Source organism: Euleptes europaea, chromosome 10 (genome assembly GCF_029931775.1).
Source record: "Euleptes europaea isolate rEulEur1 chromosome 10, rEulEur1.hap1, whole genome shotgun sequence".
NCBI lineage: Eukaryota > Metazoa > Chordata > Lepidosauria > Squamata > Sphaerodactylidae > Euleptes > Euleptes europaea.
This window is the reverse complement of record NC_079321.1, coordinates 12,130,495-12,143,768: the sequence shown is the minus strand read 5'-3', so window position 1 is coordinate 12,143,768 and position 13,274 is coordinate 12,130,495. Positions and strand designations below refer to the sequence as shown.

At 45.8% G+C, this 13,274-nt stretch overlaps 1 protein-coding gene across 1 annotated transcript in view; it reads left to right on the top strand.

The window, feature by feature from the left end:
• Nucleotides 1-405: 405 nt before the first annotated feature.
• LOC130483938 (protein eva-1 homolog C-like) overlaps nucleotides 406-13,274 on the top strand; it is a 179,309-nt gene continuing 166,440 nt past the window's right edge. The window contains exon 1 of the mRNA XM_056856848.1: nucleotides 406-457. Coding sequence (XP_056712826.1) covers nucleotides 406-457 — 52 coding nt within the window. The remainder of the gene's footprint in view (nucleotides 458-13,274) is intronic.

The window sequence follows — 13,274 nt, the reverse complement described above, 5'->3', positions numbered from 1 at the left end:
GAGGCCTTCTTTCCCTGTTGGCCAGACTTTACCTCACAGTTGTGAACTTTGGGGAAACTTTTCCTCTTGGCCGCTTGTGCAGGGTTGGAAAGACTGGGCGTTAGGACCCTGGGAACGCCACCAAAGTCCAGGTAGGCTTGTCTCCTTAGTTTCACTCACTCTGGGATCTATTCACTCCTAGCGAGAGAGTTCTGTGTGAAGCCAGAAGTTCTTTTCCCCAGCTTTTCAGCTGCGATCAGTCACCACAATGGGACCAACTGGGATCTTCCTGCGATGAGAAGGACTAGACTGCAGGGAGAAAATATTTTTATAAAGCTAAATCTCCGGAAAACAACAGATAGTTAAGGATAGCTGAGGATGAACTGCCTGTCCGCTGTATTCTCCTCTGTCTTTTTCATAGGAATCATGTGCTGGACAGTTTCTGGCAAGTTTGGGACGAGTTCTTCAGACTTCTCAGGTAGGAAAGCAGCATCCTGATCCTTTTTGAAATGCAATATTGTATTTATTTGGAATTGAGAAGGGGGTGAACACTGACAAACAGCCTAGGGGAAAGCTGATCCACGTTGGCTCTCAGGACAGCTGCAGAAGGAACTTTGGAAGGAAGTGTATAACATTTCTTTCTGTGAAAAGAAGAGATCATTTGACTGCTTTAAAACAAACTTTCTTGAGCTAGAAAGAGGGGGATTTGTCTGAATTGCTGTGTAGTGGGAGAAGACGGTGGAGGCAGCTGATGTACATTTTGTTGCAAACTCACAGTCTGAAGTGCCAAATACTTCTGTGAAATGCATGTTAAAACTGGTATAGGAGGATCACAATAGTCCAGTTGGGGTTGATTCCTTACCTGTGTTGAATAATAAGTAGTTGAACTGATGAAACTGCAACCGAGGCTGTCTCCTTTCACTAAACGCAGGGTCAGGATGGTGCCGTTGGGGATAATTCTCCATTGCAAAGCCTTGTTGAAGTTGTTGGACCGGCTGTTTCGGGCAGCCTTTGCCAAACTAAGATGTGCGTTCGGAAGATGTGAAATGCTGGGTGTTGTGACTTCTTGGCTTTAGTACTTGACATGCTTGTCACTGTTTCAGGTGGGTCTTTGAATCTGACCCACCAAACAATACCGGGGATGTAACCAGGTGCTAAATTCAAACAATTAGAAGCCTTTTAAAAGGGGGTGGCAGGATGGTTTTTAGACTCTCTGATCTGTGTTTTGTCCGTAAGTGCTTTTCTTTGCTCGACTAGCATAAAATTGTACAACTGCACCGACAAACTATTAGTGTGGCAATTTTATTTTCAAAAGGGTGCAAAAATGTGCCTTTGGAAAGAGAACATTGTGTCGCAAAGGAAAAACTCTTGGGGGTTGTTGAGTGAAGGGGGACCAGAATACAGTCGTTGGATTACTTGATCTTTTGCATAATCCTGAAAAAAGTCTAAGAGTACCTTAAAGACTGTAGGTGGCATAGGCTGTTCCTCCAGATGCATGTTTACTCAGGAGTCAGTCCCGCAGAGTTCAATGGAGGTTATTCTCACCCTTACTATGCACAGTGTGAATGAGGGAACTGGAAGTGGAGGGGGGGTCTTGAAAGTCTGTTCCTTCACACACAGGATTGCAACTGTAATTCCTTTTGCCTGGAGTGCCTGTGGGTGGGTAGGGTTGCCACCCTCCAGGTAGTAGCTGGAGATTTTCTGCTATTACAACTGATCTCCAGTTGATAGAGATCAGTTCCCCTGAAGAAAATGGCCGCTTTGGCAATTGGACTCTATGGCATTGAAGTCCCTCCCCTCCCCAAATCCCACCCTCCTAGGGCTCCGCCCCCAAAACCTCCCACTGGTAGCGAAGAGGAACCTGGCAACCCAATGGGCAGAGCTTGCTTTGGATTCAGTCCCTCTGAGAATGGCTGGGTCCTCTGGCTGCCATCCCTAGAGCTGATGCGCCTGTGAACTGAAAGAGCTGATCCACTTGCAGCCCATAATGATTTCCCCTCTGTTTTCTTTGACACTGGGCACTTTCTGCATGTGCGAATGTAATTTAACAAATGCAAAAGGGATATATGTGTGTGTGCGCGCGCACGTGTGCACAAACACGCCATCATGTCACAGCTGACTTGTGGCAACCACGTGGGTTTTCAAGGCAAGAGCTGTTTGGAGGTGGTTTTGCCATTGCCTGCCTCCACATGGGCTGAGAGAGTTCTGGTAGAACTGTGACCGGTCCAGGGTCACCTAGCAGGCTTCATGTGGAGGAATGGGGAATTGAACCCGGTTCTCCAGATTAGAGTCCGCCACTCTTAACCCCTACACCACACTGTCTCATATATTATAGAGACAGACAAACAGACAGACAGACAGACAGACAGACAGATAGATGAGAGAGCAACAGCGACAGCACGATGTAGTGGTTAAAATGTCAGACTAGGAGCTGGGAAACGTAGGTTCAAATCCACACTCTGCCATGGAAACTTGCTGGGTGACCATGGGCCAGTCACACACTCTCATCCCTGACCCTGGCTAGTATTTGGGTGGGAGACCTCCAAGGAATACTAGGCTTACGACATGGAGGCAGGCAATGGCAAACCACCTCTGAATGTCTCTTGCCTTGAAAACCCGTAAGTTTCACTGAGTTCAAAACTGAAGATAGGGTAAAGTAAATCAACAAAACAGATCAACAGACAAATCAGTGGGTTATAGATGAAATCAAGCCTGAACTGGTCCTAGAAGCTAAAATGACTAAACTGAGGCTGTCGTACTTTGGTCACATTATGAGAAGACAAGAGTCACTGGAAAAGACAATCATGCTAGGATCAGTTGAAGACAGCAGGAAAAGAGGAAGACCCAACACGAGATGGATTGACTCCATAAGGAAGCCACAGCCCTCAGTTTGCAAGACCTGAGCAAAGCTGTTAAAGATAGGACACTTTGGAGGGCATCGATTCATAGGGTCACCATGAGTCGGAAGTGACTTGACGCCACTTAACACACACACACAAAGTAAAACAGAGGTGATGCTGGTTAGGGGAAGGCAGTTATCCTTGAGGGGTTAGAGTTCTGATGCTGTCAAACTGACCTTGATGGTTTGAAGTGACCTGATGAGGGATGCGGCTGGCCATATCCTTGTGTTTTGAGAACCACACTGAAGGGGTTGCTCGGAATGCCTTTTACTATCTGCATCTATCTTGGACACCTTCCGCTTTGGTGGACTTTATCAATCGAGCTGTGCTGACCCATGCTTCAATAACTTCTAGGCTAGACTACTCTTAACTCCCCCTGTGGTTGAAATCCTCTTGAAGGTAACCTGGGACTTCTACTTGTGCATAATGGAGGGACATAATGATACTGCTCGGCACGTGTGTGGATCAACAATTCTACAGCAGCCAGGGCTGCTCCAGGTGGTGGCTGGAGATCTCCCACTATTACAGCTGATCTCCAGGTGATATAAATCAGTTCCCCTGGAGAAAATGGCCGCTTTGGTGATTGGACTCTATGGCAGTGAAGTCTCTCCTCAAACCCCACCCTCCTCAGGCTCCACCCCAAAAACCTCCCGCCGGTGGCAAAGAGGGACCTGGCAACCCTACTTCCATGGCAGAGGGGCAAATCAAATCTGGGTCTCCCAGATTGTAGTCTAACCACTACACCACACTGGCTCTTCGGCATTTTTATCTTCATGCCAGCAGAAAGATCTCCTTTTGGATTTCTGTGTGTTGGCAGAGGGACCTGGCAACCATACTGTTATCTTATGCCAATCATTGTACTTATCAATACAGACCCCTGAAGAAGAAGAGTTGGTTTTTATATGCTGACTTTCTTTACCACTTAAGTAGGGTCTCCTGCTATTACAACTGCTCTCCAGCCCATCGAGAACAGTTCCCCTGGAGAAAATGGCCGCTTTGGCCATTGGACTCTATGGCATTGAAGTCCCTCCCCTCCCCAAACCTCACCCTCCTCAGGCTCCACCCCCAAAACCATCCACTGATGGTGAAGACTAAGGGAGAATAAGAACCAAGGCGCTGTTTGACTTGGGCAAATGTTTACAATGGTTGCCTGTTTTGGGGTTTAGCTCAAGGTGCTGGTTTAACTTCAAACCTTTCACGCCTTGGACTGTACTTACAGGTCTGTCCCTCCCGTATGAGTCCCATATGAAAAGCAGCAGCTTTTCTTTCCTTCTGCAAGGGAACATCCTTTAGAAATCACATCAGACGTGGGATTCTGTGCCAAAAAAGTGAATCTCTGCAAGTGAGACTATGCTATATGTAAAGAATGGTTGAAACATGAGCAGTTTGCCTATGGTCTTCTGCCAGTATTGGAACAAACAAAGTTCTCGGTCCTCCAGACGATCTATCACACCAACCCATCATGCTGATAACATATTTCAGTTTCACTCCTGTTGTTAGATCGACTTGAATGTCATGAAAACGAACAGTTTTCAGCGTATGTCACGCTGGAGGCTGAGATGTAACCCGAGTTGCAAAAATAAACATTCCTTTTGTGTGAAGTATTTCGACGAGGGGAAAACTTTTTTGAAGTGTTCTAAAAGCTTTTCAAACGTAACTTACGTTCAACCGAGAAGGGGGAAAAAGAATAGCGCTTGGCGTAGCAATATAACCTGTTTGAATGATGTGCGAACCGTGTCATCTGGACCTTAATGTTTACCCTTGGATCGTAGCCTTGTTACGTCAGCCTCATTTGAAACCTGAAGTGTAGATCTAATATTGAAGGGGCTTTGATCAAGGGGACCCATCACACATTAAAACTCTCTATTTACTCTTGTTCTGCGTGTAGCCTTTTAGTCGAGGAAAAAAAGAAGTCTGAGGATGTAAGTATGTACGGATTCACAATAGTCGGAGCTGTAAGTAATACCTCATCTGCAAGCCATTTCTGTGTTCTGAGGTAATTGTACCTTTCTCTTAAAGACTGCCTGCCAACATAAGCCATGGAGGTCATTTATAAAGTGCCTTGTTTTATTGCTGTGTCTAAAAGCTTAGATTTCCCTGAATAAAGAAAATGCTTAAAGCCCTTTCTAGCATTCACTGCCCTAAAAGAGAAGGCAAGCTCGGCCTTTGAAGCCACATGCAATGTAGAGTTCCAGCTAGGGTTGCCAGCTCTGGGTTGGGAAATACCTGGAGATTGTGGGGGTGGAGCCTGGGGAGGGCAGGGTTTGAGGAAGGGAGGAACCTCAGCAGGGTACACTTCCATAGAGTCTACTATCCAAAGGAGCCTTTTTTTTTTAAGGGAAACTGATCTTAGAGTCATAGAGTCGGAAGGGGCCACACAGGCCATTGAGTCCAACCCCCTGCTTAATGCAGGATCAGCCTAGAGCATCCCTGACAAGCAGTGGCGGACCTACATTTTTGGGGCCCTGAAGCTTGAACTGTTACAGGGCCCCCTTCACAACCAGCAACAATAGGGCAACATCCAACAAGGCCCGGGCCCCAGCCTGATGGAATGTTCTTCCAAGTAACATCAGGGCCCTATGGGACCTTCAAAAGTTCTGCAGGGCCTGTAAAACAGAGCTTTTCCACCAGGCCTACAATTGAGGGCAATCACAGGTTGTCATTGTTACTGGCCTCCCTCTCCTCTCCCTTGGGGCTTCTGACTTGAGGATTTGGCTGCTTGGCGGGGCCTCCAATGGCCCTGTAATTATATGAGTACCATCTTGTTAACTGTATTGAATGGTTTTATGAATTTTATTGATTACTTATGAATTTTAGATATATATGATTTTATTGTGATTGTTGTTACCTGCTGTCAGGTAAGAGAGGAATGGGGATCTTCAGTAGCTGCCACCACTCTGGTATAAGCCTAACACAAGAAGGCCCAGAGAGCACCCTCCCTGCCCCTGGCTGCTTCTTCTCCCAACAGGGTGTACTTTCTAGGTGACCAAACGAGGTGTGAGGACCCAGGCAGAGTAACAAACAGTTTATTTAAAAGGTCTAATAATAATGATAACTCAAGCCACAATAGGATGACAAAACCAGTAAAGGAAAATCAAACAAATAAAAACCCTAACACATCTATCTTTACTGTCCCTAGCCATCTCCTGGTACGAGGCCTCAGGCTAACTCACCCCTTCCTGGATGAGGGATCCCTCTGTCTGCAGCAGCCTCTCCCCAGCCTTGCTCACTAGGAGTGAACCCCCTCCCTTTTCAGGCAATGCCTTTTATTCCTTCTCCCCAGGCACCACTCCCTTACTCCTGATTGGCCCTAGCCTTCCCTCCAAATCCTCTTCCACCAATCACAAGGCCCAGAGGGTACCTGGGAGATGTGGTAACTACTTTAATATAGGCCACCCTAGGGCCTGTAGGCTGCACTTGAGGCCTAGGATCATGACACCCACCCTGAGCCTGGCTTTGACCAGGAATGGGGGTGGGCTACAAATTTAACTAATAAATAATAATAATAGGGAGGGGGTCATCAGAGGGGGCACGTTAGGATAAAGAGGTGAAAATCTGATCTTTTGGTGTTAAAATGCACAAGCGAGACGAATGCAGCCTGAATTGAGAATTCAGATGTCTTTTTATGATTCTGATTGGCTCTAGCCTAAGGGCTGAGCTATAGAACTGTTAAGCCGAGCACCAACGAAGGATTTGAGGATCCAGCTGCCAAAATGTAGGCTATGAATAGATTCTGGTGAGCTCAGTGAGCCCTTACATCTGGGGGTTCGAGCGCTGCAAGCCCCCAAGAAAATTTTGAAATTTGACCAATTACAGGGACACTTTGAGGCCGTGTGAAATGGGTAGAGCATATTCTAAAGTCAATATTAAGTACTTCAACCCATTGGCTTATGATTCTATCACTAAAAAACTCCATCGATATTGTAGAGAAATTCACTCATTAAAAAAAAAGTTGCTTCGGGGGCCCCTCCAGGATTGGGGGCCCTGAAGCTTAAGCTTCATTAGTTTCACAATAGATCCGCCTCTGCTGACAAGTGCTTGTCCAGCCTCTGCTTAAAGATTGCCAGTGAGGGGGAGCTCACCAACTCCCTAGGTAGCTGATCCCACTGTCGAACAACTCTTACTGTAAAAAGTATTCCCCTAATATCCAGCCGGTACCATTCCTCCCGCAATTTTAAACCCATTATCGCGAGTCCTGTCCTCTGCTGCCAACAGGAACAGCTCCCTGCCCTCCTTTAAGCGACAGCCCTCTGGAGATCAATTGTAATAGCGGGAAATCTCCAGGTGCCATCTGGAGGTTGGCAACCCTAGTATTCAGTGATAGGGATCCTGAATTTACACTGGCAGTTGCAAAATTTGTTTAAGTCCTTATGTCTCTCAAGCAACAGGTTTCAACAATTCCTCTGCTCAAGATCTCTGAATCAAGGAGCTTCTAAGGGATAAAGGAAAGGACATGCTAAAACTCAGCAGGTTAAGTGTTATTTATTTTCATTTTATCTATACACTTCCTTTCTCCTAATGAGGACCCAAAGCAGCTTACATCGTTCTCATCGTCTTTTCCTCACAACACTCCGATGAGGAAGGTTAGGCCGAGAGTGTGTGACTGGCTCAAGGTCATCTAGCAAGCTTCCGTGTAGGATGGCCAACCTCCAGGTACTAGCTGGAGATCTGCTGATATTACAACTGATCTCCATCCCATAGAGATCAGTTCACCTGGAGAAAATGGCCACTTTGGCAATTGGACTCTATGGCAATGAAGTCCCTCCCCAAACCCTGCCCTCCTTAAGCTCCACCCCAAAAACCTCCCACGGGTGGCGAAGAGGGACCTGGCAACCCTACTTCCATGGCAAGGGTGGCGAATCAAATCTGGGTCTCCCAGGCCGTAGTCTAACCATTACACCACACTGGCTCTTTGGCTTTTTTTATCTTCATGCCAGCAGAAAGATCTTCTTTTAGATTTCTCTGTGTTGGCAGGCTACTTTTAAATTTGTTATTTCAGAGAAAAAGTACCCCCAAACAGCTTGTCTTCTCACTAGCTCTATTGGAGAGGGGCAGTTATACTTGCTGAGCATCTCCTTCTCCTTCCAAGGCACAGGGGCCTCTTGGGAAAGAAACTAAAACTTTCCAAGCTCTTATCCAAAGCATATTCCAAAAGAGCTTTCACTACTTCAAAACATCTATTGGATGAATGTAGTCATACTAGAATAAGTGGCAATAAAACTTCTTCAGTCTGTTCATCGAGATTTTTTTTTTCTTTGGGGCTGTTACCCTTCCTAAGAAGGGAGACAAAGTAGAAACTGTCAGGAGGCCCGAATGGGCTCTTCATGTCTAGTGATGCAATTCTAATTTTTGTACGTGCTTCAGGCGAAGCCCTGCTGTCTCCCTTGCATTGCTTAGAATAATTCCCAGCTGATAGCAGCGGACAAATAATCTGGTTATTCAGTGCCAATAACCTCCTCCTCTTGTTTCCTGCTGCCAACTGAAGCAGTGGCAGGATACTTTTTTAAAAAATGGCTATTGGGCTGATGGTGTGACTTCACTTCTGGGAAAACCTGGAAGTGATGCCAGTCCTTTCTAGGAATCATCAGCAACTAGGGTTGCCAACCTCCAGGTAATAGCTGGAGATCTCCTGCTATTACAACTGATCTCCAGCCGATAGAGATCAGATCACCTGGAGAAAATGGCAGCTTTGGCAATTGGACTCTATGGCTTTGAAGTCCCTCCCCTCCCCAAACCCTGCCCTCCTCAGGCTCTGCCCCAAAAACCTCCCGCCGGTGGCGAAGAGGGACCTGGCAACCCTACCAGCAACCATATGGTTTTCTGTTGATTCATAGTGAGGCATGTGTCACTTCTAGGGTTCTCCTGGAAGTGATGTCATGCCGATGGTCATCTTCTATGTCTCCTCCCCCTCCTAGTCTCCTGCTGGTTGCCAGTCCAGGCCTAGCAACTCTAACCAAAGATGAAGTAGTAGCGGTATTCAAAACAAATTATTGTCTTATTAGTAAAAATTCTAGTTAGAGGTTGAAGGGAGAGGAGCCTGAAGAAGGCCAGCTGAGGAAACAGTTGAGAGTTTGAGGAGAAGTGCCTTTGGTGGTGCCCTAGTGTCTTCAGAGAGCAGTTCTGACCCAAAAGGTGATGATACTGGCTTCAGAAGTGGTGGCAGTTATTTCAGCTATCTGGATAGGGTTGCCACTTGCCAGGTCCCTCTTTGCCACCGGCGGAGCCTGAGGGCAGGGCGGAGCCTGAAGGGGGGTTTGGGGAGGGACTTCAGTGCCATAAAGTCCAATTGCCAAAGCAGCCATTTTCTCCAGGGGAACTGATCTCCGTCGGCTGGAGATCAGTTGTAACTGCAGGAGGTCTCCAGGAGATCACCTGGAGGTTGGCAACCCTATGTCTGGAGCAGTCAGGGGAGAGCCGGTCTAGAAAGAAGACTGTGTGCTAACTTGAGTGGAGGCGAGACTGAGCAAAAAATGGGCTGTTTAAATTTAATGAGGGGAGTGAACTAGAACAGAGATTGCCACCTCCCTTAATTATAGTATACAGTAAGAGTGTCTAAATTGCAGTAGCATTAAATAAAATACCAAGTAAGCATGCATATATTTCATATATCCACCAAAGTAACCAATATTTCTGGAGCATTAAAGAAAATACCAAGTAAACATTAATATATTTCAAATATCCACCTAAGTAACTAATATTTCAGGGCCCACAGATAAAAAAAAACTTAACTGAATGAGGAATTGCTGAAACAAGTTTAACATGAACAGCAACTAAAACACTGCGGTATTCTCTAAGCTTGCTTTAGAACTAAGGTCATGTGATCTTTGGGCAAGTCTACAAATGGCTAATTCCTTAATACTATTAAGTATATGGGAATGTCTCTAAATCGTAAATTCTATCAACTACAGTTACTATATTCCCTTTATATATCAACAAATTTTTAAAATACTGTGTATTTTTGTTTTCAGTCTGTTTCAGTCTGTGGTATCCTCTAGCCCTGACCTGGATGGCCCAGGCTAGCCTGATCTCGTCAGATCTCAGAAGCTAAGCAGGGTCGGCCCTGGTTAGTATTTGGATGGGAGACCACCAAGGAAGTCCAGGGTTGCTGTGCAGAGGAAGGCACTGGCCAACCACCTCTGTTAGTCTCTTGCCATGAAAACCCCAAAAGGGGTCACCATAAGTCGGCTGCGACTCGACGGCACTTTACACACACACGCATGGTGTCCTTGTCTGTTTGTCAGATACCTAATTCATACCTATCTACTCTGTTTGTAATAAAGACAATTTTACCTTCAGTAATAAGTGATGAGTGCCCTGACTAATATGAAGCCTTTATTGGCATTCGTTATACAAACAAACACTAGCATCTATATAAACATGATAAAAACAGTTTAGGATTTCCTCCATAAAATTAACACTAAAACAGGTTTAAGTGCATTAGAAGTTACTCACTTCACAGCCCTAAAATTGCCTCATGAGTTGCACAAGGTTTCACGCACTTTAATTGCCCTCAGTAAAAATCTTGCCACCACGTCAATTATTAGTGGATCCTGTGCGTTCATAAGGAGGGAGGCCTTGTAGCCATTCTCTGTCCGCAAAGTTTGGGTCTAGTAGTTGAAAACGACCTCCAGCATACAGAGGACAGTTCATTAAGATGTGGGAGACTGATTCAATTTTACCCTCCCCACATGGACATATCCTATCTGCCAAGGGGAATTTATTATATCTCCCATGCAGCATGGCAGAAGGGAGAGGGGAGAGGGGAGGGACTTCAATGCCATAGAGTCCAATTGCCCAAGAAGCAATTTTCTCCAGGGGAACTGATCTCTGTCGCCTGGAGGTCAGTTGTAATAGCAGGAGATCTCCAGCCACCACCTGGATGTTGGCAACCCTACTCCTAGTGGGAAGGGGAATGGTCCTTTAGGAAGATGGGAGCTCAGACTGGGCCAAGGGGCCCCCAATTATGTTTACATGTAGCATAACATCTTTCTCCTTGCCTGCTAGAGAGCTAACAGCGAGACCAAGACTTGGATAGCGCTTGGTTTAAAATACATGTATTGAAATGTTAGCTAAAGGTGCATCAGTCAAAGCCTATGGCACAGCACCCTCCGGTGAACTAGCAACCTTTAGGAAGCCTTTGTGATTTTAGCATGTGGAATTCACTATTTTAAAGCATCTCCCACCCCAAGAATGGCTTGGTTTAAAATTTAAGCTCCTTTTGTTATCTACCTGCTAATTAGTTTGCTGTGTTTGGTTTGGCTTACGGGGGGGGGGGGCAGGAGCGGAGGAGAGAGGGGGGCCCTTGCCTAGATCGCATTTAATCATTTCGTAATAAAGGCAGTTTGTTTGACAAGCCCATTCACCAAATTATCACCAGCATCTACATGCTAACAGCTTCTGAATGAAGCTGGAAACGGACTTTGATATACGGGGTGAAGATGTGAATGTGTTCAGTGGTGTCAAGGGGGAAGTCCATTATTCAAATGTGCAGAAAGCTTGTGGGCGGTGAAAAGGAAATATTTGTCAGTTTGTCAGGGTTAAAGCAGACTCACCCCCCACCCAGTTCTCCCTTTTCTATTCCCCCACCAGCTCTGAAAACAGCTGTGCATTCGGGTAATCTGAAGGGTAAACTACCATATAGCAATTAAAGAATCACTTTCCCTTCCCTTTTTATTCCCATTTTATTCCCATTTTAAATGTCACTTTTAATATATTTTAAAATCATTTTTAGCTTAGAAAGTTTAAATGGATATACATACATACATACATACATATACATACATATACATACATATATATATATATTTCTCTCTGTCACTTTGTGTATTAAAATTCTGTACTGTAGAAAGTATATAATAGGAAATTGTGTGGAAAAATCCCTGATCTTTTACTTCCAGTTTGATCTGCTGTTAAGCACCATTAATGGACTTAGAAGAAGAAGAAGAGTTGGTTTTTATATGGCGACTTTCTCTACCACTTAAGGAAGAATCAAACTGGCTTACAATCACCTTCCCTTCCTCTCCCCACACCAGACACCCTGTGAGGTAGGTGGGGCTGAGAGAGCTGTGACTAGACCCAGGTCACCCAGCTTGCTCCATGTGTAGGAGTGGGGAAACACATCCAGTTCACCAGATTAGCCTCCGCCAGTCTTGTGGAGGAGCGGGGAATCAAGCCCAGTTCTCCAGATCAGAGCCTACCGCTCTTAACCATTACACCGCGCTGGCTCTCTTTAGTGTAATGTGTTATAAATTATTCTGTGGAATAGCAGAAATGTGTACAGAGTTTGGGCACAGAATTCAGCATCCTGAATATTTCGGTGCCCCGCAGAACTCCTTGAAAATATCTCACATCTAGGAGAGACAAAATAAGCAAATATATGAACATGTGCTTAATTTGCACAATTGCTGGAAGCCTTCGAATCCAGTTTTTCTTGGCCAGAGCTTGGGTTATTTTTGGCACAGATTTATTTTTATGGCGCTATGTTCTTCTAAAAAGAATAGAGAGCGTAGCTCATAAGCCAGCATGTTCCTTTGTGGCGTCTGGAGTTTGTGCAGGTATATATATCTGACCGCTTCTGACAGAGCATAATTTTGAAAGTGCTTTACAGTCTTTTACCTAGGGCTGTCCCTCACAGAGGTGCTTTCCTTCGGAAGCCTCATTGTTCCTGCAGCTGCCAAAGCAGTGTAAGGGCAACAAGGCTTCCAGATGACACATTTCCTCACATCTTCTCTGTCCCCAGTCCCCACAGCAGCCGTTCCCCCCACTGCATGGCCAGGGAGGCGACTTTTCAACCAGTAATTTATTTAAAGCCAGTAATTGACATTGGCATATCAAAATAAAGATGTATATGATATATTGCAATTTTCTAGGGTTGCCAGCTCTGGGTTGGGAAATACCTGGAGATTTTGGGGGCTGAGCCTGAGGAGGGCGGGGTTTGGGGAGGAGAGGGACTTCAATGCCATAGAGTCATGAACATATACACATGAAGCTGCCTTATACTGAATCAGACCCTTGGTCCATCAAGGCCAGCATTGTCTACTCAGACTGGCAGCGGCTCTCCAGTGTCTCAGGCAGAGGGTCTTTCACCTCGCCTGCTTGCCTAGTCCCTTTAACTGGAGATGCTGGGGATTGAACCTGGGACCTTCTGCATGCCAAGCAGAGGCTCTACCACTGAGCCACAGCCCCTCCCCAAATTGCCTCCTCCTCCAATTGCCAGAGCGGCCATTTTCTCCAGGGGAACTGATCTCTATTGGCTGGAGATCAGTTGTAGTAGTGGGGGATCTCCAGCTACCGCCTGGAGGTTGGCAACCCTACAATTTCCAATTTTAATAAAACCCTCAAAAAAGCCCCCACCCAGTGTTACAGTGGAGGTGGCCATCACGGGGACTGGGGAGA